At 36.9% G+C, this 24,272-nt stretch overlaps 1 protein-coding gene across 2 annotated transcripts in view; it reads left to right on the top strand.

The window, feature by feature from the left end:
* The window catches only part of UNC13C (unc-13 homolog C), a 691,503-nt gene that overhangs the window by 582,772 nt on the left and 84,459 nt on the right, over window positions 1-24,272 (top strand). For both annotated transcript variants that reach the window (XM_055436715.2, XM_088839621.1), the window contains 4 exons: window positions 7,913-8,062; window positions 12,693-12,816; window positions 14,621-14,677; window positions 20,469-20,549. In XM_055436715.2, coding sequence (XP_055292690.2) covers window positions 7,913-8,062; window positions 12,693-12,816; window positions 14,621-14,677; window positions 20,469-20,549 — 412 coding nt within the window. The remainder of the gene's footprint in view (window positions 1-7,912; window positions 8,063-12,692; window positions 12,817-14,620; window positions 14,678-20,468; window positions 20,550-24,272) is intronic.

A 24,272-nucleotide genomic window follows, 5' to 3' on the forward strand; every position in this document is an offset into this window, starting at 1 on the left:
AGTCAGAACTGTACATGGAACAACAGACTGGTTCCAAATAGGAAAAGGAGTACGTCAAGGCTATATATTGTCACCTTGCTTATTTAACTTCTTTTTTTTTTTTTTTGTAATTAATTTATTTTTTATTGGAGGCAAATTATTTTACAATATTATATTGGTTGGTTTTGCCATACATTGATATGAATTTGCCCCGGGTTTACATAAGTTCCCCCTCCTGAACCCCCCTCCCACTTCCCTCCTCCCTTTATCCTCCCTCTGGGTCATCCCCGCATGCCATCCCTGCAGAGTACATCATGAGGAACGCTGAGCTGGAAGAAGCACAAGCTGGAATCAAGATTGCCGGGAGAAATATCAATAACCTCAGATATGCAGATGACACCACCCTTATGGCAGAAAGTGAGAGGAACTCAAGAGCCTCTTGAGGAAAGTGAAAGAGGAGAGTGAAAAGGTTGGCTTGAAGCTCAACATTCAGAAAACAAAGATCATGGCACCTGGTCCCATCACTTCATGGGAAATAGATGGAAAAACAGTGGAAACAGTGTCAGACTTTATTTTTTTGGGCTCCAAAATCACTGCAGATGCTGATTGCAGCCATGAAATTAAAAGACACTTACTCCTTGGAAGGAAAGTTATGACCAACCTTGATAGTACATTAAAAAGCAGAGACATTACTTTGCCAACAAAGGTCCGTCTAGTCAAGGCTATGGTTTTTCCCATGGTCATGTATGGATATGAGAGTTGGACTGTGAAGAAAGCTGATCGCCGAAGAATTGATGCTTTTGAACTGTGGTGCTGGAGAAGACTCTTGAGAGTCCCTTGGACTGCAAGGAGATCCAACCAGTCCATTCTAAAGGAGATCAATCCTGGGTGTTCATTGGAAGGACTGATGCTAAAGCTGAAGCTCCAATACTTTGGCCAACTTATGCAACAAGTTGACTCACTGGAAAAGACTCTGGTGCTAGGAAAAGTTGGGGGCGGGAGGAGAAGGGGACGGCCAAGAATGAGATGGCTGGATGGCATCACCGACTCTGTGGACATGAGTTTGAGTGAACTCCGGGAGTTGGTGATGGACAGGGAGGCCTGGCGTGCTGTGATTCATGGGGTCGTGGAGAGTCGGACACGACTGAGCAACTGAACTGAACTGAACTGTTTTGCCGTGAAGTGATAGAACTGGATGCCATGATCTTCAATTGTGGAATGTTGAGTTTTAAGCCAGATTTTTCACTCTCCTCTTTCACCTTTATCAAGAGGCTCTTTAGTTCCTCTTCTCTTTCTGCCATTAGAGTGGTATCATCTGCATATCTGAAGTGATTGATATTTCTCCCAGCAAACTTGATCCCAGCTTGTGCTTCACCCAGACCAGCGTTTTGCATAATATACTCTGCATCTTATTTAAATAAGCAGGGTGACAATATACAGCCTTGATATACTCCTTTATCAGTTTTTAAACAGTCTGTTGTTACATGTCTGGTTCTAATTGTTGCTTCTTGACCTGTATACTGGTTTCTCAGGAGGCAGGTAAGGTAGTGTGGTATTCCCATCTCTTTAAGAATTTTCCGCAGTTTGTTGTGATCCACACAGTCAAAGGTTTTAGTACTGTCAAAGAAGCAGATGTTTTTCTGGAATTCCCTTCCTTTTTCTCTGATCCAACAGATATTGCCAATTTGATCTCTTGTCCCTTTGCTTTTTCTAAATCCAGCTTGTACATCTAGAAGTTCTTTGTTCATGTACTGTTGAAGCCTAGGTTGAATGATTTTGAGCATAACCTTACTAGCATGTAAAATGACTGCAATTGTACAGTAGTTGAAGGCACTTTGGCATTGTCTTTCTTTGAGATTAGAATGAAAACTGACCTTTTCCAGTCCTGTAGCCATTGCTGAGTTTCCAAATCTGTTGGCATGTTGAGTGCAGCACTTTAACAGCATCATCTTTTAGGATTTGAAATAACTCAGCAGGAATTCCATCACCTCCACTAGCTTTGTTTGTAGTAATGCTTCCTAAGGCCCTCTTGTCTTCACTCTCCAGGATGTCTGGCTCTAGATGAGTGATCATACCATCATGGTTATCCGGGTCATTAAGAGCTTTTTGTATAGTTCTTCTGTGTATTCTTGCCACCTCTTCTTATTTGCTGTTAACTATCAGTATAATATTAGTTACTTATGTAGATTATGCAAGGAGAAATGTTTCTTGTTACTCATATTAACATTATTGCTTCTATTGGTTAATAGATTAGTCCAGTGTAACACCTTGGGGTTGAATTTTTGTTGTTGCTATTAAGATAAAAGTCATTGTTGAGCTTGAATACTTTTATACAAAAATTTATTATAGTTGCTTTACAATGTTGTGTTAATTTATGCCAAACAGCAAAGTGAATCAGCTGAAAGTATACATATATCCCTCCCTGTTTTGGATTTCCTTCCCATTGAGATTACCACAGAGCACTGAGTAGAGTACCCTATTGCTATACAGTAGGTTCTCATTAGTTATCTATTTTATACATGGTAGTGCGTATATGTCAGTTTCAATCTCCCAATTCAGCCCAGCCCCTCCATGCCACCTTTGGTATTCTATATGTTTATTCTCTAGGTCTGTGTCTCTATTTCTGCTTTGTAAATAGGTTCATCAGTACCATTTTTCTAGATCTCACATATATGCATTACTATAAAATTTTCCTTTTTTCCTTCTGACTTTGCTCTGTATGGCAGTCTCTCTGTCCATCCATGTCCCTACAAATGACACAATTCCATTCCTTTTTATGGCTGAATTTTATATATATATATATGCCACATCTTCTTCATCCATTCTTCTGTTGATGGAAACTTAGCTTGCTTTCTTGTCCTGGCTATTGTAGTGCTCCAAAAACATTGGGGTGCATATATCATTTGAAATTATGGTTTTCTCTGGGTATATGCCCAGGAGTGGGATTGCTGGGTCATATAGTAGTTCTTTTTTTAATTTTTTGAGGAACCTCCATACTGTTCTCCATAATGGTTGTATCAGTTTACATTCCCACCAATAGTTTAGAAGGGATCCCTTTTCTCCACACCCTCTCCAGCATTGTTTGTAAAATTTTTTGATGGCCATTCTTACCAGTGTGAGATGATAGTTTTTATTTGCACTTGTCTGATAATTAGTGATGCTGAGTCTTTTCATATGCCTGTTGTCCATTTGTATGTTTTCTTTGGGGAAATGTCTGTTTAGGTCTTCTAACCATTTTTTGATGGTGTTATTTGTTTTTAAATTGAGCTGCAAGAGCTGTTTGCATATTTTGGAGATTAATCCCTTGTTAGTTGCTTCATATATTTTCTGCCATTCTGAGGGTGTCTTTTTGTCTTGTTTATGGTTTTCTTTGCTGTGCAAAAGCTTTTAAGTTTACTTAGGAGCCATTTGTTTAATTTTGGTTTTATTTTTATTATTCTAGGAAGTGGGTCAAAAAAGATTTTGCTGTGATTTATGTCAAAGAGTACTCTGCCTATGTTTTCCTGTTAGAGACTTATAGCGTCTGGCTTTACATTTAGGTCTTTAATCCACTTGAGGTTATTTTTGTGTATGGTGTTAGGGAGTGTTCTAACTTCATTCTTTTACCAGTAGCTCTCCAGTTTTCCCAGTATCACTTATTGAAGAGACTGACTTTTCTCTATTTTATATTCTTGCCTCCTTTAGATTAGGTGACCGTAGGTGGGAGGGTTTATCTCTGGGCTTTCTGTCCTGTTCCATTGACCTGTATTTCTGTGTGTGTGTGTGTGTGTGTGTGTGTGTGTAGTACCATACTGTCTTGATTACTTTAGCTTTGTAGTACAGTCTGAAGTCAGGGAGTCTGATTCCTCCAACTCCATTTTTCTTTCTCACGATTGCTTTTAGCTATTTGGTGTCTTTTTGTTTCCATACAAATTGTAAAATTTTTTGTTCTAATTCTGTGAAAAATGCTATTGATAACTTGATAGATTGCTTTGAATCTGTAGATTGCTTTGGATAATATAGTTGTTTTCACAATATTGATTCTTCTGATCCAAGAATATGGTATATCTCTCCATCTGTCTGTGTGGTCTTTATTTCATCTGTATCTTATAGTTTTCTGAGTATAGATCTTTTGTCTCCTTCAGTTCAGTTCAGTTCAGTCGCTCAGTCGTGTCCAACTCTCAGCGACCCCATGAATCACAGCACACCAGGCCTCCCTGTCCATCACCAACTCCCGGAGTTCACTCAAACTCATGTCCATCGAGTCGGTGATGCCATCCAGCCATCTCATTCTCTGTCGTCCCCGTCTCCTCCCGCCCCCAATCCTTCCCAGCATCAGAGTCTTTTCCATTGAGTCAACTCGTCGCATGAGGTGGCCAAAGTATTGGAGTTTCAGCTTCAGCATCAGTCCCTCCAATGAACACCCAGGATTGATCTCCTCTAGAATGGACTGGTTGGACCTCCTTGCAATCCAAGGGACTCTCAAGAGTCTTCTCCAGCACCACAGTTCAAAAACATCAATTCTTTGGAGATCAGCTTTCTTCACAGTCCAACTCTCACATCCATACATGACCACGGGAAAAACCATAGCCCTGAATGACGTACCTTTGTTGGCAAAGTAATGTCTCTGCTTTTTAATATACTATCTAGGTTGGTCATAACTTTCCTTCCAAGGAGTATGCGTCTTTTAATTTCATGGCTGCAATCAGCATCAGCAGTGATTTTGAAGCCCCCAAAAAATAAAGTCTGACACTGTTTCCACTGTTTCCCCATCTATTTCCCATGAAGTGATGGGACCAGATGCCATGATCTTAGTTTTCTGAATGTTGAGCTTTAAGCCAACCTTTTCACTCTCCTCTTTCACTTTCATCAAGAGGCTTTTTAGTTCCTCTTCACTTTCTGCCATAAGGGTGGTATCATCTGCATATCTGAGGATATTGATATTTCTCCAAGCAATCTTGATTCCAGCTTGTGCTTCTTCCAGCCCAGCGTTTCTCATGATGTACTCTGCATATAAGTTAAATAAGCAGGGTGACAATATACAACCTTGACGTACTCCTTTTCCTATTTGGTACCAGTCTGTTGTTCCATATCCATTTCTAACTGTTGTACTTTTTACAGGTTTTTTTCTTGTTATTGATGTCTAATATCATAGTGTTGTGGTTGGAAAAGATGCTTGTTATGACTTAAAATTTCTTACATTTATCAAGACTTGATTTGTGACTCAAGATGTGATGTATCCTGGAGAATGTTCAATGTACGCTTGAGAATAAAGTGTATTCTGCTGCTTTCAGGTGGAGTGTCCTGTATATTTCAGTTGAGTCTGTCTGATCTAGTGTGTCATTTAAAGCTTGTGTTTACTTTTAATTTCTGTCTGGGTGATCTGTCCAGTGGTATAATTGGGTTGTTAAATTTCCCCACTATCATTGGTTTGCTGTTTAGTCCCCCTTTTATGGCTGTTAGCATTTCCTTTAATGTATTGAAGTGCTCCTATGTTAGGTACATAAATATTTAAAATTGTTATATCTTCTTCTTGGATTGATCCCTTGACCACTATGTAGTATCCTTCCTTGTCCCTTGTAACAGACTTTATTTTAAGGTCTATTTTGTCTGATATAAGTATTACTACTCTGCTTTCTTTTTACTTCCATTTGTATGAAATATCTTTTTCCAACCCCTCACTTTCAGTCTTTGTGTGTCTCTATCTGAAGTGGATCTCTTACAGAGAGCATTTATATGTAGGTCTTGGTTTTTTAACCCATCCAGCCAGTCTGTGTCTTTTGATTACAACATTTAATCAATTTATATCAGGTAATTTTTCATATGCATGCTTAGTCATGTCCAAGTCTTTGCAGCCCCATGGACTGCAGCCTGCCAGGCTCCTCTGTCCATGGGGATTCTCTGTGCAAGTAGAATGGAGCGGGTTGCCATGCCCTCCTCCCAGGGGATCTTCCCAACCCACGGATTGAACTCAGGTCTCTCGCATTGCAGGCAGATTCTTTACTGTCTGAGCCACCAGGGAAGCCGTATATATATGTTCCTATTACCATTTTCTTAATTGTTTTGGGTCTGCTTTTGTAGGCCTTTTTCTTCTCTTATGTTTCCCACCTAGAGTTCCTTCAACATTTGTTGTAAGGCTGTTTTGGTGGTATTGAGTTCTTTTAAGCTTTTGCCTCTCTGTAGAGCTTCTAATTTCTCCATCGAATCTGAATGAGATACTTGCTGGATAGAGTAATCTAGGTTGTAGGTTTTACCCTTTTATCACTTCAGATATATTCTGCCACTCCCTAAGGCCTGCAGAGTTTCTGCTGAAAAGTCAGTTGATAACCTTATGGGGGTTCACTTGTATGTTATTTGTTGCTTTTCATTTGCTGCTTTTAATATTTTTTCTTTGAATATAACTTTTGTTAGTTTGATTAGTGTGTGTTTTGGCATATTTCTCCTTGGGTTTGGGACTCTCTATGCTTCCTGTACTTGGTGGCTGCTTTTAGATGCTGGGAGGGATTGGGGGTGGGAGGAGACGGGGATGACAGAGAATGAGATGTCTGGATGGCATCACCGACTCGATGGACATGAGTTTGAGTGAATTCCAGGAGTTGGTGATGGACAGGGAGGCCTGGCATGCTGTGATTCATGGGGTCGCAAAGAGTCAGACACGACTGAGCGACTGAACTGAACTGAAGGTGTTTATTTACTCTTTTGATAAGGTTTCTAAAAAGCTATACCTTTTTAGATTAACATTTAAAAATGCATTAAAATTTATAACTTTTTGGTAATTTTTAAAGTTGAACTGACATTCTTTTCTTGAACAACCAGCTATCACCAGCCTTGTTAGGCTTGTCACCTCTATTTATACATTTTTTATTTTGCTACAAAGATGAGTTTGTCCTACAAACTGTTCATAAGCAGCTTTTCTGGTTTCAGAATATTTAGCTAAGTTCTCGTCATTAAATGTTTAGTTAAATCATTACACAAAAGGTAAAAGGAGTAAACTTTGCTTTTATTACTTTCAATGCTTCTTTCATCGTTCCTTTATAGTACTTTCTCTATAGAGCCAAAGGTTGTCTTAAATTTCTATCTCCTATACTTTAAATGTTAAGTAAATGATTAATTTGCTTGTGGTAGTAAAATTTAAGGATGATTTTGTCTAGTTTTATTTCAGAGTGTTCATAGATTATGAAATATCCTAGGTGCAAACTAAGTGCTTTTATTTAAGCTATGCCTTGATTTATCCACGCCCACTTTCCAGTGTGCTTACCTTTACAACTTGTCTCCTCTCATAGAGTTAATGTTTGTTAATACTGGACTGAGCCTAGAAGTTGGCTTGCCAATGTAGGGTTGCCAGATAAAATATAGCATATGTCAAATCAAATTTTAACTCCATATAAAAATACGCAACCTTTAGTATAAATATACCCTAAATATTACATGGGGCATACTTACACTAAAAAAAAGAAAAATCTTCACTCTCTGAAATTAAAACTACCCAGGAATTCTGTGTTTTAATATGCGAAGCCAGGGTAGAGGTAGAGGCCAGACAATGGAAGAGGAGCAGCCAGTGAGATTGGAGGAAAGCCAAGAGAGTGTTGAGTCCCAGAGGCTAACTGAAGAAGGAGTAACCAACTGTTAAAAGTCAGTAAAAAAAAATGTTATTTAAAACAATGCTTTGAGAAATTCAGCTCTTACTGGGAGAGATGAGGACCGAATGATCCCCCACTCAAATTAATTCAACCCGAAAAGCATCTTTCTTATCTTCTTTACGTATAAGGGTTCCAAGTAAGTTTTCATTGCAACAAAAAACTTTGAAGCTGAACAATAAGTTTGAAAACTAAGGAGCAAAGGAAATCATGCCATTGGAAACAAATCAAACTCCCTGGGGTGAATTTAACAGACACAGGCAAAGGAAACCATAATTATTTGCTTTTATTCCATAATTTATATTCTTTATTTTCAGTTTCCAGCTTATCATTGAAGGGTGCATAAAACAAATGAGTTTCGAACTAAATCAAATGAGAGCAAATGGAAATACTACATCTAATAAGAACAGTGCAGCAATGGATGCAGAGATTGTATTAAGACCTCTCATGGACTTCTTGGACAAAACGTAAATATTCTACTCCATTTTCTCTTTATTCACTGCCCTAAGTTCAGTAGATATGGATTTGAGGCGGGGGAGGGGGGGAAATAGTTTTCCTCTATGTAGGACAGTTTTAAAGGGCTTCTACAGAAATAGATCAATTCATTAAAAAAAAAAAAAAACAGCTCTTAATTCATTACTAGATAGGAAAATAGAAGGAATGACTATGTACAGAAAAGGAAAAATGGAGAGGAAATAAGTATTAGTAACTAAGGAGGCTGCTATTCTGAGGCACAGAGAGATTAGGATTTTCATGCTTCTCAGATAACATTTGGACATGGAGATATATAGAAATGAGTCCAGAATATCCAAGTTCATGTCAGAAACCTGCTGAAGAAGACAATAGCACAAATATGACTAGAATTAATTCAGCTCAGAGACAAGGTGCCTTGTCCCACCTTCAGCAACTATTTACTTAGTGTCCATTTGCATCAAACTCTATAATCTAGACACTGGACAGTGATGATGGAGAGTCAAAGTACTTGACTCCATGGAGATTTCAGTTCAGTAGTGGTGCGAATGGGTGGGAAAGGAGGCTTTTATGACCAACTAAGATAGTGTTCTTAACTGAAAAGGTTGGCTTGTTTCCCTTTCTATTTGGTCCCTCCTCTTAGAAGTTCTAATTTTGGAAGTTTGAAGTAGGCACCTATATTTTCAAATGTGTCCAAAATTGGAAACCACTGATCCAAAACAAGGAGTATGATTTCTTCAATGGTAATACTTGAAACCAGTACTGAAAGTAGAAAAAGAGAACATAATTTTGAATGCCTACCAAGGGACCAGCATAATATCTACTACTTTACATATATTGCCTCATTTAATATTGTTGTGACAAATTAATTAATACCAGTGAGACCAAGATAAATAAGAAGGATACATTGTTAAAGATAAGAACAGCAAAGAAGGAATTTGTAAGAACCTTTACTATATGTTAATAACTTCTACTTTAATTTCATTTCCCTTTGCTTATAACCTTACTGCATAAATAAGGCTATGTTCTTATCACTTTAACTTTAGTATTTGTTAGAAAAATTCTTATTTTCTGTTTGCTATGAAATATATAGAAGAGAGGTGAATAGGTATTTAGGTAGCTTAGCAAGAAATAGGTAGGCAAGTGGTGTAGAAGAAAATATTAGAAGAAAGGAGGGAGAGAAGAGGAAGAAAGAGAAAAAGGCATTTTCATATCTTTAGGTTCTTAATAGACACTTTTACTCTTATCACCTAGTTTCCTAACAACCCCTTGAAATTTTTGTCATGACTCTTTTCTATGGATGAGACAATTGATTCACAGAAACTACCATTTAGTTGTGACTGTGGTGGTGAGTGGAGAGCAGGATAAAGCAATCCTGAGCCTCTTAAAACTACCAGAATGCCTTCTGTTTGGAGGTACATCATTTATCACTGGCAGAGCTATTTATTTTTGCATATGCTGTAACCAAGAGTTGTAAAACATACAGAAAGTTTTAAATTATCCTGGTACTGTTACCTACTAGGGCTTCCTAGGTGCTATAGTGGTAAAGATCTGCCTGTCAATACAGAAGACACAAGAGTTGCAGCTTTGATCCCTCAGTAGGGAAGATCCCCTGGAGAAGGAAATGGCAACCCACTCCAGTATTACTAGTTAAGGGACTTTGGATCCATTTCAGCATCCATAAAACAGAGCTAATACATAAACTAGGTTGGCCCTTCTTTTCAATAAATTTCAATTATTGTTTTAGTCAGTCTTAAAATAGTCTCTTCTATATCTAATTATACTTTATTATATCATCATATGTAACTTCCTCACATTCTTAGTAGAAAGAGACTATAAAAATAGAAAAACTTCAGTGAACTTTAAAAATCTGTAAGATTTTAAAAATTGAGGAAGAGATAGGCATGGAGAGCTTGGAAATTTGGGGGCTAATACAGAATGTATAACCATAAATCTATTTAGTAGAGGACCTTTTTAAAAGTCAGATATCAATTCTGTTCTCAAGGAACTAACAGTTTAGAAAGAAAAAAGAAAAGTATAGCAGATAAATGCAATAAGGGATAATACAGTAGTCTCCTATTCAGATGATCAGCAGAAATATCATTTGTGTTAGGTCTTCTTTAAAGGCCGATAGGGTTTGGATGTATGAAAATGGGAGATGGGAATTCCAGGGGGAGGGAAAAACAGCTGGATACATTTTTATGAAAATATGGTCAACTGTATGGCAAGATATCTCTCTTGTTAGCAAGTATACATAACATTTGATAATTGTCTGGTTAATTGGTTCTGTGATCAGTCAAAATAGTTCAGGTTCCAAAATATATGTGTTCACTTACATTACCAAGTTGGTTAACTCTGACTAAATTAAGGAAGCAATTGCTAGATTTCCCCTCTATTTTTTGTTATTTAAAATGAATGATTAAGGCCAAAAGTCTTCAAGGTGGTTTTGAGATGATCCCCTTAAAAACTGTGTTATATTATAAATGTACAGGCTCTCTTTGTATAGCCTCCCTAAATATTATACAACACTGTATTTCTTTATGCTTCATTTTCCCCACTAAGACCTCACTACTCTATAAAACAAGCTATAAAGGCCATTTTCAGCTAATAGAAATCCCATGCAGAGCTGCAAACATGTCAACAATTTTATTCCTATTGGTTCAAGCCCAGTTTAAATAGAGTTAGATAGCACACCAAGTATATGAGCTGACCATAGAAACAAGATCAGTTTTTAAACTCAGACCTTTAGCAAATGGAAATGACACAGCTGTGGCAAAATTGGCAGATTTGTTGTGTCCCAGATCATCCAAAGAATTTCTCTGAGGATAGGTTCTGTTGTTTTTTCGTGACATATCATCTGGTTTCTACCCCATGTCCATCTACTAGCAAGCTAGAACTACCGCCTCTGAACAATGGGTTCCAAACTTGTGGGGCTACAGAGTTCCACAGCTATGCCTCCAGGGCCCCCCAGCTCTCCCCTTCTTCCAGGGTAGGTCACTTTCATGTACTTTTATATACTAGGTTCTACACACAGCAGTCTTAGGAGAGAAACTTCTATGTGAAAATGAATTTGGGAAATCTATTCCTTTGCTTCTCAAACATCACATGCCTTTAAATATTAATTCGTTAAGTGTTAGTATTAATTATATATTTAAATATTTAAAAGGCAATTCTGTCTCTATCAGATCCCAGTTTGTAATTTCTGCATCCAACCATTCAGAGTACTTAGTAACACTATAGAAAGTTCATTAGGCTACCCTGAAATATATGATCCAACTTTGGCACTCTGTACAACAGGTTTGATAAACTTCTGTTAAAAGAGTCTCAGAGTTCAGTGCCAAGTTATGGAAGTTATGGTACTTTCCATAAATCTTTGTGCAGCACTGTGCCTTCAGATACTGCTGGGCCTTTATGCACAAGTGCGTTTACCAAGGGTAGCATGGGCTGTTGGACAACCTGCTGAATCTCAGCCCTCACTCACTAGCTTCACTTCCTTAGATGAGTCCCTCTAGCCTCTCTGAGCTGATGTTTGATTTCTGAAATGGATATACTAATCCCAGAAATAACTGCAGAAGAGGTTTCTAAAGTGTTATATAAACGCTCAATGACATTACCATCATTATCTCACCATGAGAAGAATTGGTAAATACTTTAAGCCTATCACAGTTGGGAATCTAGAAAATCTGAACTCAGAGAACAAATTTGTGTTTGTTGGGAATGAGTAAACTCCAATACTTTGGCCACCTCATGCAACAAGTTGACTCATTGGAAAAGACTCTGGTGCTGGGAAGGATTAGGGACAGGAGGAGAAGGGGACGACAGAGAATGAGATGGCTGGATGGCATCACCGACTCGATGGACATGAGTTTGAGTGAACTCTGGGAGTTGGTGATGGACAGGAAGGCCTGGCCTGCTGTGATTCATGGGGTTGCAAAGAGTCAGACACGACTGAGCAATTGAACTGACTGACTGACTGACTGATACTGTATCATGTATTTGAAAATTGCTAAGGGTAAATGTTAAAAGTTCTTACTACAAGCCAAACAATTTAACTCTGTGAGGTGATAGATGTTAGCTAAACTTACTGTAGTGATCATTTCACAATATGTACATTTATCAAATGATTGTCTTGCACTCCTTAAACTTACACAATATTATATATCAATATCTCAAGAAAATTGGAAAAAAATAGCAGTAAATTTTGCTTTTGAGTGAATCATATGCATGTTTGCCATGTCATTGTGCAGATCCAATGCCAGTTTGTGATGAAAATATGTTTCTTTGGTATTCGGCCTGTACCATGAACATGGGGCGTGCAGTAAAAACAACCCTGGAACGCAGGAAAAAATCATGTACTTTGGGAGCCTTGATGTCAATTTGGGAAGCGATTTAAGAAAAGAAATCCTCTGAATTCATTTTCTACCAAACAATGAATTATACGAAATATGATGAAACAGATTTTTTACATTATGTATTTTTTTTCAGTAAATGAAATTTAGCATCTGAAAATTATAAAGGCCTATTCAGGTATCTGAATCTCAGCCCTGAAAAATGTGAATGTGTGATCAGTAAAATAAGGTGATACCTCAATGAGAGACTCCTAAGCGATTATGTATTTTATTTCAGATTAAGTCTTTCAGCAAAGATCTGTGAGAAAACAGTCCTGAAGCGAGTATTGAAAGAGTTATGGAAGCTAGTTCTTAACAAAATAGAAAAACAAATCGTTCTCCCTCCTCTGACAGATCAAACAGTAAGTATTCAAACTCATGTTTGATTATACTTCCAATAACCCATTAATTGGTTTTTGTTTCAATGAATGGTTTTGATCCTGATGAAATAGTAATTAAATTCATTTTGGGGAAAAGGGTTTAGTATGCAATGGCTTAGCAAGGATCATTCCAATGACATTTCCTTATATGAATCAATTTTATTTTCCATTATGGCTTATTACAGGATGTTGAATATAGTTTTCCTGTCTTATACAACAGGACCTTGTTGTTTATCAATTCTATATATAGTAGTTTGTATCTGCTAGTCCCAGCTCTCAATCCAACTCTCCACCACCCCTACTACAAATCATTTTTAAATAGTGGAAATAGTAGTCAAACTTCACACTTGCTTGATGTTTCAAACTTTATCTCAAAAAAAATGTGTCAAAGCCCAACTTAGGGGGCTATCTCGTCTACACAAATCATTTTTTATTTAATTTTATTATGAAACCTCACCCCAGAGAAACAGATATATGCTGGAATATGCTTGCTGTGTTTCTTCCTGCAATTTTACAGTTTAAGAAGATAAATCTAACCCTGCTATCTGGAATTTTTTTTAACCTTTTGCTTTTATCAATCACCTTTGCACTTGGAGGTAAATATAGGTGATATATTTTAGTGGATTTGATGGATGTGATTGTATCAGACACAGTGAAATAAAAAAGAACCAGAAAGATCAATGACAGCAAAGTCAGACAGTGATCAACTGCATACACCAGCTAACTCAGTTCACATATCCTGAACCAAGCAAAGAAAGAAATAACCCTAACAAGCACTTGCTATAGAATAATTTTTCTTCTGTGACTGAGGAAAGACAAGTTGATGTAAATAATGAGTAATTATAAACTAAAATATATATATTGACACCATTAATCATGCACACTCAGTGAAATTTAGCCAGTGAAATTATACATAAAATATTTTCTTGCAGATTGTTCCAAAGTGCAAAGATTCATATGTTTGTTCATTTACCAGCAGACAGTGAGTGTTAAATATAAATTACTTTGAGTTTTACTTCATGCCATGAGTATGTGGTATAATCATAGCCTACGCATATGGGTAGCCAAATCACACTTAGAAACATACACACTTACGTCTCTTATTCTCCTATAATATATAATGCATTTCTTTAACATCAGGTAGCTTTCACTTAATTGGCCAATAGGGGAGGTTGTCAGGGCAACCTGGGTTGCTTTACTTTCACACTTTATTTACATTCTAGGCTACTAATGAGTATTCTAGTAGTGCTTCCAATGTTTATTCTGATGTTTTTTCAGCTTTCCCCGGGGCCTTGAGGTGCTAGGGAAAAACCTCTGGCTAAGGAAGGAGTTAAGAAGGCAGGGTTCTGACAGTTTGGATGGCATGTCAGGAGGACCAGCTCCACCTTCTTCAGTTCTGGATCTTGAAATTTTGTGTAATTTATTTTAAGGGGTAGGGAGTGGAGGGAAGGAGTTGCCTCTGCTACAAATAAATAAATAAAAGGTAAGCTCACTGATGTAATCCACACTATACACTAAACTGGCTGCCAGAGCAGTAACTCACTCAGTAACTCAGACTGAAACTTCCAGAAGTGGGGTGCTTGTGAGGACAGTTGTATTGCCAGATACAACCCTAGATATCTGCTAGGAGTCCAGATCCAGTTTGTAAAATAGACCAATTTAGGGCATATGAAATAAAAGTCACAAACATAATCAGTAAAATAGAGAACACTGTCTATTGACTACATTTCTGCTTTGTTACTGAAGATCTTACAAGTTGTCTCTCTCCTTTTCTGTGTGTTCCTAGGGACCCCAGATGATTTTCATTGCAGCTAAAGATCTGGGACAACTCTCCAAACTGAAGGTAATAAGAATATGTCTGTGAAAGGTAATGTACTGACTACAGTTCTGTGAGAAACCAGCCTCCTATTAGTAGTGGTATCTAATACAGAAGGACTTAAGGATGTGTGTCTGAGATCTCACAATCTGTTTTAAGAAGAAATCAGAGTAAAATGGAGGGACTGAATTGTGCTTTCTTCTTCTCCCCACACCCTATATATATATATATATATGTATGTATATATTTGTATTTTCCAGTTCATAGGGCAGCTGGGAATTTTTTAACTGTGTTGAAGCATTAAGGATTACTGCTTTTGAAATAAATTAGAGAGCATATTTTCATTTTTATAGTGAACTGGCTTTGTGTGAAGAAAGGCAAAGAGTGCTCCACAGAAAGCCAGTAAAGTCTAGAGAACTCTTCAGGCAAGAAACCTAATGCAGGAAAATAAACTTATCAAAGCAGACATTGAGCTTGTCAAGATAATCAACCCCATTATAACAAGGATTTGCTGTATAAACAATCCTACCCTTTATTATTGCTTGAGAGTCACAGGACTTTGCAGTTGTTTGGGGAACCTCAGATTTTTTTTCCCTCTAGAGTAGAAATTTGACTGGTTAAAATACATATTGTTGTTCTGTAATGGACTTTCTGCACTTAGCATAATGTCCTGCAGTTTCATCAATGTTGTAGCATATAATAAGAGTTCCTTCCTTTTAGAGGCTGAATAATATTGTATTTGTAAGTACATACCACATTTTTATACATTCATTTATCAATGGACCACATATAGGCCAAAATTGTACCTGTAGTTGAAATATATATTCTTGTTCTATTTCTACCTATGAGAATATGGTATAGCATGGGGGTAGGTTCCAGATACTGACCACGTTCTACCTCAGCTGCTTCTAAATATGTGATACTGGCCAAAGTACTGAACATGTCTAATTTTCAGATTTGCCATTTGTAAAATCCAGAGATTTTACAAATCTTGGCTCATAGGATTGTTGTGATGATAATGTATTCATTATCTTTGCATGGTAACTGCAAAGAGTATGCCTGTTTCCACTCACAGAGGGCATTCTCTTGTGTCTCTCCCAGGCTGGCAGCTCAGGGTTACATATCATCAGGGCTGTTTTGTGTGTGCACAACAAGGGAAAGATCATCCATATGACTGCATATTTGCTTACTGAGTTGAAATAGGTGCCCTATAATGGCAGTTGTCCCCTTCATCAGAAAAAATGTTAAAAGCCGATAATCCATTTAGAAGACAGAACCATCACATGAGATTGTTTCTTACAAGTATTCAGTGATGTTGGTGGTTCAGAGGGAAAGTAGAAGACAGATGTCATTGTCAAACTATTGTTTTGGATCTTGGATCTCTATCGTTTTCTTGATCCCTCTTATTACCTCCCTGAGATTTCTATCCCCTCTTTTGAAAATGGATTTATACAGCATTGAAGTTTCTCATAGAAAACCTGGAAAAGTGAAACATCACAGTGGCTTATTACAAAAGAAATGGCCTTGGCAGTGTGTGTAGATCTGTGTGACAGCAGGAAACAGATACTGCATCTCCTCCAGCTTCAGCTTCCTGAGTTGAATGTTTTATCAGCTATAACTTTTTCAGTTTCAAGTGATGGAAAGCCAGACTAACAAAAGCAAGGAAGGAATTTATAGCTCCATGAAATTTTACAGTTCTGGGCTAACTCTGGTTTCCATCACTGCTTGATTAGGAAGTCAAACAATGTTACAGAAGCCAGTTACTCTCTTTCAACTCTGTTCTTCCCTTGTTTGACTTACTGCCTTAACAATCCTCCTTTCCTGTTTGTAAGACAGTTCTCTGCTTCTATCTAACATTTTTGAACTTGAAATTTTATATAAAAGAACACCCACCTTGATGCAGGAAATTCTAACAAAGTCCACAGGCACATCATCAGTGCTAATGCAATATCATCACCATTTCCAAGCCAACCACCATGGCCTGGGGGATGACATATGCCACTGGGCTTAATTCACATACCCACACCTGAGCTGAGGAGTGCTGTCAACCCCATTCAAATCTTATGAACACTAAGTGAGAGAGAGACTGGATCCTCAGAAACCACAGCACTTATATCCCTTTAGTGGCCTCAAAATTTCTTCAATTCAGTGAATTCTCTTGATTACAATAAACTAAAAGCATATTATGAATAAAATGTCCTGAAAGTGTTAATTCATTAAGACTGAAATAATCCAAAGGACTAAAAATAGAATACTGTTGTTCATAGGTGATAGAAAAACAACTTAGTTTTTAAACATATTTTTTCTATTATTGTTCTTTGAGATTTGAAAGTTATTGGTCTGTTTAGTTATTATTATTTGAATTACTGAGCAATAAGTCTTCTATATTGTTATGTAAAAGATGAACATTATAGCCATAATATAGAACTACCATTTTTTAATTGAAGTATAGTTGATTTACTATGTTGTGCTAATTTCTGCTGTATAGTAAAATGATTCAGTTTTACATACATATATACACATTGTTTTAAAAATTCCTCACCATTAGCGTTTACCAGAAGATACTGAATAGATTTACTTGTGATAGACAGTAGGATCTTATTGTTTATCCACTCTCTATATATAGTGGTTTGAATGTGCTAACCCCAAACTCTCAATCCATCTTTCCTCTACCCACTTCCCCCTTGACAAACACAAGTCTGTTCTCTGTGTCTGTGAGTCTGTTTCTTTTGTAGATAGGTTCTTTTATGCCATATTTTAAATTCTACATATAAGTGACACGTTATAATCTTTGTCTTTCAGATTATTTCACTTAGTAGATAATATCTAAGTCTATCCATGTTGCTGCATTATGTACATGTACTATGTCTTTTTTTAAATTAAAAAAAAATTATACTGGAATATAGTTGATTTACAATGTGTTAGTTTCAGGTGTACAGCAAAGTGATTCAGTTATACATATATCCATTATTTTTCAAATTCTTTTCCCATTTAGATTATTGAGTAGAGTTACCTGTGCTATACAGTAGGTCCCTATCAGTTATGTTAGTAATGTGTATATGAAAATCCCAGACTCAGTTTATTCATTCCTGTCATCTTTCCCCTTTGCTAACCATAAAAGTCTGTTTCTTCTGCCCATTTTTCAGTTGGGTTGTTTGGGGTTTTTTGTTGCTGACTGTATATTTTCGAAATTAAACTCTTCTCAGTTGCATCACTTGCAAATATTTTCTCCCATTCTGTAGGCTTTTTGTCTGGTTTATAGTTTCCTTTGTTGTACAAAAGCTTGTACACTTGATTAGGTCCCATTTGTTGATTTTTGCTTTCATTTCTATTACCTCGGGAGAATGACCTAAGAAAACATTGGTCCGGTTTATTTCAAAGAATATTGACTATTTTCTCTTCTAGGCAGAACTGAAAATTTTATAAAACTGTTTTCCCATATTTTACTAGAATGTTGCTTCCAATGTTTTGTTTTCATTTCAAATCCTGGGTCTTTTCATTGTTTCATGTATTAGTTTGAAAGCAGATTGGATCCATAGGTAAAGTGTCATTTGAAATAATAGTATTAATGAGTAAATTCAGCAATCCTGTACAGAAATATTAACAAATCACTACCTTACTTAAAAGAACACAAAATCAAGGAACATAGAACAATGAAGGAAACTAATTTCTTTTCTGCATGTGACTATGATTTAGAATTAATTCATTAAGCAAGGATTAATTCAGATTTTTACATATTCTATATTACTTCATCCTCTGGAACTTTATAATGTAAGTTATTGTAAGTATGCCCAACTTATTAATATTTTATGGGATCAGATTTATCTGGCATAACATCTTTATGGACAGGTGATATAATATCAAAACCAGTTAGTAAAAATACATCTGAGACAATGAATTTCCTGCAAGTAAGCAAGCATTGACAGCCTTTTTCAGAGATTACCTTATTTGAATAAGTTATTGTTATTCATTTCTTATAAGAATTGTATTTTTCTATAGTACCATTTATTATTTATTAGCATCTATTAAAAAATGTGACCACACCGAAAAGCCAGTCAAGATTGACAAAGCCAGAGAGATTTATTTACTTGCCTTCAAGCATTTCTCTCTATAATTTTGCAAAAATTTCCCATTATTCTTTGAGTCTCAATGGGTATTTAATATCCTTATTTTTAAAATATTACATGGACTCATATGTTTGTGGTGAAATCCCCACATCAGAGAAAGATACAGTGAGATGCAGAAGTATATACCGTGAATCTAGCATTATACCAAGTTTTGAACAATATTCAAGGGAGTGTGATTCCATTCAAGCATATGGAATCATTTAAGATATTCTGAAGAAGTACAACTCAGTTACCAAAAACATATTGAGTGCCTAGTGAAAGTGAAGTGAAGTCGCTCAGTCGTGTCCGACTCTTTGCGACCCCATGGACTGTAGCCAACCAGGTTCCACTGTCCATGGGATTCTCCAGGCAAAAGTACTGGAGTGGGTTGCCATTTCCTTCTCCAGGGGATCTTCCCGACCCAGGGATCGAACCCAGGTCTCCCACATTTCAGGCAGACACTTTAACCTCTGAGCCAGGTGATAATTGCCAAGACAGGCACTGAAAGTCTGCAGAAGTGAGTAAAACATAGGGATTATCTTCAGAAAGTCATGGCACCTGCTAAATGGCAGAGTAGCATAAGGACTGGAATAGAAAGATGAGCCACTGGGTGTGACTGTATAATTTGTATGTTTCACAAAGTGTCCCACAGAGGAAGTGAATGACAGCTGAATTGGAGCCCATGATCCACTTGCTGAGCCCCATAGAAAAAGAGGTGCTTTTTATTACTGAATAAAGACACAGATCCCTTGACCAAGCCATGTATGCTCAGAACTATGTCCACCCATATTGACTTTCCTTCTGATTCACAGAGATGCACTTATCTAAGTTAGAAATTAAGCTCCAGAGGACAAAAGTCTTTCTTTTATGAAACAATATATCTCAGTCACCTAGAACAGTACTGGCACATAATAAGCACTCAGGAAATATTTGTTGAATGCTTTTGACTAGAATAATGGATGCCCTGGGGAGATTGTATCAGTCTGTGGGTTAGGAATTTAAAAAGTTTTCTCCAGACAAGTTTTCCTTACTGCTGTCCTCAACTTTCTACCATCATTTCCCTAAATAACTTTAGATGAACACAGAGTTCATAGTGAACAATGAGGAAAATGCATTGTTATTATGGAAATCAGTCCCAAAATATTGAAAACTGAATTTAAAATATTAAAAACCTCCAGAACTGAGTTCAGTTAATTCTTCGGGAATTTTCCTGTTAATGACTGAGCACTTAGGGGATCCTAGAAAGTGAGAAGCAGCAGCAGAAAGTGAGTAAAGTGAGAGTATTATACTCAAAGTAGATTTTATCAGAAATAATTGAATGAGGCTAAAATTTACCTCTTAAGTCCTTTCCAAGGTTGACCTTCAGTGTGACAGAATAGCAAGCAGGGATTGATGTGGAAAAGCTTGGACACACATTTTCCAGGATTCTCTCTCCCCTCTGCCCATAACATTAGTTTGCAGGTGAAAAATAAAGCCATATATGAATCAAAGCACTGCTTTTTAAGTTAACGTAGTATTTCTTCTTTGGGCAAAATGAATTTTTATTAAATATCTGACAAAACTGTCATTATCATTATCTAAATGTGTTCATATGAAAAAGTTATCTCAAATGGGAAGTATCTGCATACAAGGATTATACAAATTTTGTTTGAAAACAGTTGTTAAACACATGAACTGGTAATTTTATAAGAAATTGTTCACCTGTTTTCCAGGAGCACATGATTCGAGAGGATGCCAAGGGTCTGACACCAAGACAGTGTGGTATAATGGAGGTGGTCCTGGCTACCATCAAGGTAAGATTATAGAGTCCCTGGATATGAACCCTCAGAGAAGTGTTCCCCAGATGCATGTCTGTAGAGCTGTACATCCATAGACATGGTAGACAGTTGTATACAGACATTCTGGGAGTATGTCAGACTTAGCCCATACTATGTCATTATTATATACATATTACTCTATCCTTAGAGTTACTTTCTTTGTCTACCTTTAGAAAATGGGTAAGAAATCTATGTTGTAACAGATGTTTTCAAAGAAAGACATGTGCCTCCAAAGTCCAGTTAAATATCAATAGATGCTTCAGGGGACTTAGAGTTAATTGAATTTCTGTTTGTGTTTTCAATGCTGTTGAGATGATTTTTGAAAATCAATTTTCTCTTCTCTCTTAGTAAAGATAATAATTTAGTTTTCTGCTGAAAACCCAAAGGCATTGCATTGTGTGCATCAATGTTTCATAGCTAAAGTTTGGCCTAAAAGTTATTGTAGTGTGGGTTAAATATAGGTAGATCTCAAAACATAATGTCGGAATTGTTTTCATATGATCCCTTACAGATTTGTATACATACATTTTATATTTGTATGTGAAAGTTTATTAAAGAGTGAAATATTAATCCATCTCCTAAATTTGAACTGTGTCCAGTGTCTGAATGCTTCACAGGGGGAAGCAGCTATTATCAAGGACATGTAAAGAGTGTAGAAGAGAACTGTGAGCTACCACAAGCCATTTTTCAAGCACAGAATAATCTCACTGGATAGAAACAGATATTACAACAGGAGTCATTAAAACAGAGTTCTATTTGTATGACAGTCGGACACTCCACAAAACTATTACCTCATGCTTTTTGCAGTTTCAGCGTTTAATAAGAGAACATATTTTGCTGCTTCAGTGGCAAAAACTGCAAAATAAAAGTTGTTAGGTGACAATTTTGTGACACTTGGTAGAAAATGGAGTGTGTGAATTTTGGCATTGAGTTGACAGAGATAGAGTTTCTAAAGATGCAGCCAGAGTATAGGCTGGAAATATATAAATATTGTGCAAAATCATTTTTAAAAATGGAAAACATGAAAGAAAGGAAAAATACAAAAACAGCTCTTTTTAAGAATAATTTTCAAAAATATGAATAAGAAATGACTGCCCTTTGGAATTATACCAGCACTCATGGCTACAGAGGAAAGTGCTAGTAGAAAAAAATAACTCTGGGGCACACACTAAACAGTTAAAAAAATATGGTTATAGAATCAGAATTCAGCCCTTAATGGATTTTATCAGGTCAATGGATGACTCTAAAAGAACAAGAAAAATGTGTTCTGTGAAAATAGATAATGGCCTTCATTGTACTGACAGACCTGGCCCATGTCCCTAGCTCCAACTTTTCTCTAATTCTTCTTGATGGGGACAGATGACCACCTCCTACAAGACTAGTTCTGCCCAAACTCTGGGATAATCCCGATCCCCAAGCAAATCCCTCTGGTCTACATGTTGACATCTCAACTATACTGTCTTCCTGCCCAGGTCATTGGTGATAGTACTTTAATTCAGCCTCAGTGACCAGACACTTGCCTTGCCCTTTTAAAAAAGACTACTTCCTGGCATCTAAGATCCAGTAAGTGGGTCCATGTCATTATCTTGTTTCCCAGGACTGGAGTCTGACCTTGGCTCTTCAGAACCTCAAAACCTGAGGTCAGGTCTTCAGTCTCCCTACTCCCCAACTTTTCCTCTGGGGTCCCCATGCTACACCCACTTTACCTGCTTTGAGAGCCTTTTATTCCTGTCCTCTGCCCCTCTGTCAAGAGAGTCACCTACTATTTCTTCCAATGGCCCTGAAGTCAGTTTGCCAAAGCTGGGACTCCCTTTTATCTTTTCTGATTCTGAGATTTACCCTGATTATACTACAAGGCACTGCTTCTAATGGTGACTACAAAGGAATTCAAGAGAAAGAGGAATTCTACTTAAAAGAATTGTTGTCTCAAGAACTAGTGATTCAGTATCTGCTGGGGGCTCAGCAAAGGGAATACTGTCAGGTGGAGACTTCAGGTGGAGATATACTGAAGTAGTAGACACTATCCAGGCTAATTCCCAAAGGCTGCCAACAACATGATCCTTAATTCTTCTTTAGGTGAATTTAAACAAATAAGCTGAACATGAGAAAGTGAAAATTGAAGGAAGAGGATGGCATGGAGTTTGTAGACTGTAGCTGAAATTTTCAGTCATCTTTCACATACATACATCCTCTCACCTGATCCTTATAAACATCCTGGGTATTAGGTACACCAAGAATGATCATTCACATTTTACAGATGAAAAAGCAGAGGCTAAGCAGGTTTAAGTTGTTTGCCTAAGTCCAGAGTCACTTGTAATTGGCAGAGTTGAGAACAGATGCCAAACTCTAAAATCAGTCCCCTTGCTTCTACGTCTTATTTCACTAAATGTTAACAAGGTGTAGGAAAAGGCAGCAAGCCAAAATGGGTAATATTCCTACAGATAGATTAGTTCTTTCTAAATTAAAATACCATGTTTCAGTTATTTAGATTATTTTCTAATGATTTAAAATAATATGAACTCATTCAGCCTCTACACAGGTACTGATGAAAATATTAATTTAAATACTACAATTCTAATTAGACTGGGTTATTTTGTCATACAGTCACAGGTAGTTTCAACTATAAGTCAAAAGTATAGAACATGGCACAAGGAATAGTTACCATGATCTGCTGCAGCTAGCATGGTTGGCCTTGGAGGCATTACATTTACCTGCCAACACTGAGCCAAGTCAACAGTTTTGAAACAAATAGCCAACAACTTAATCAGCATGTACAAGCTGCTACACAGGCCAATGCAGAAACCCTATTTAAAGCTGAGCTTTGGAGTCTTAAATTCATATCTCAGGAAGATTCAGGACTTATAAGAGATTCCCTGAAATGTGGGTTTCTTTCCAAGAAAAATAGAAGAGCTTTTTCTGACAGCATGTACTCGACTGTATCATGAATCTCAAGACTTATTTTTTTTTTTAACTATGAACTATCCTCTAGTTATTTTCTGATGAAGTTCAAAAAACATAGGGGGAAAAAACTGGCTGGTTATATTTTTCCCAATGTTCTAAATTACCCTGGAATACTTGTTATTTGTACCTAAACATGACACTCTGAAATGTATGTGGCAAATGTTTGACATCATGCCATGGAATACAGAGGTTTCACTAAAAATAATGGAAACAACCTAAATGTCCTCAGCAGAGGAAAGGATAAAGAAGATATAGTACATATATATAATTAGTCATAAAAAAGAACAAAACTGGGTCATTTGTAGAGATGTAGATGGACCTGGATACTATCATAGAGTCACTAAGAGAAAACAAGTATCATATATTAACACAAATGCATGGAATCTGAAAAAATTGGTATAGACAGCCTTACAAAGCAGAAGTAGAAACACAGAGGTAGAGAATAAACATATGGATAACAAGAGAGAAAGAGAGAGTGGGATGAATTAGGAGATTGGGATTGGTATATATATACATATACACTATTGATAATGTGTGTAAAATAGATAACTGAAAACCTACTAACTAGCACAGGGAATTCTACTCAGTGCTCTGTGGTGACCTAAATGGGAAGGAAATCCAAAAAAGAGGGGATATATGTATATGCCCACTTTGATGGACAGTAGAAACTTACACAACATTGTAAAGCACTCCAATAAAAAATGAAAATAGACACATGGATTAGGGCCCTTTAGAAAT

The sequence above is a fragment of the Moschus berezovskii genome, chromosome 9 (assembly GCF_049115385.1).
Source record: "Moschus berezovskii isolate FMDL1 chromosome 9, NW_MosBer_1.0, whole genome shotgun sequence".
NCBI lineage: Eukaryota > Metazoa > Chordata > Mammalia > Artiodactyla > Moschidae > Moschus > Moschus berezovskii.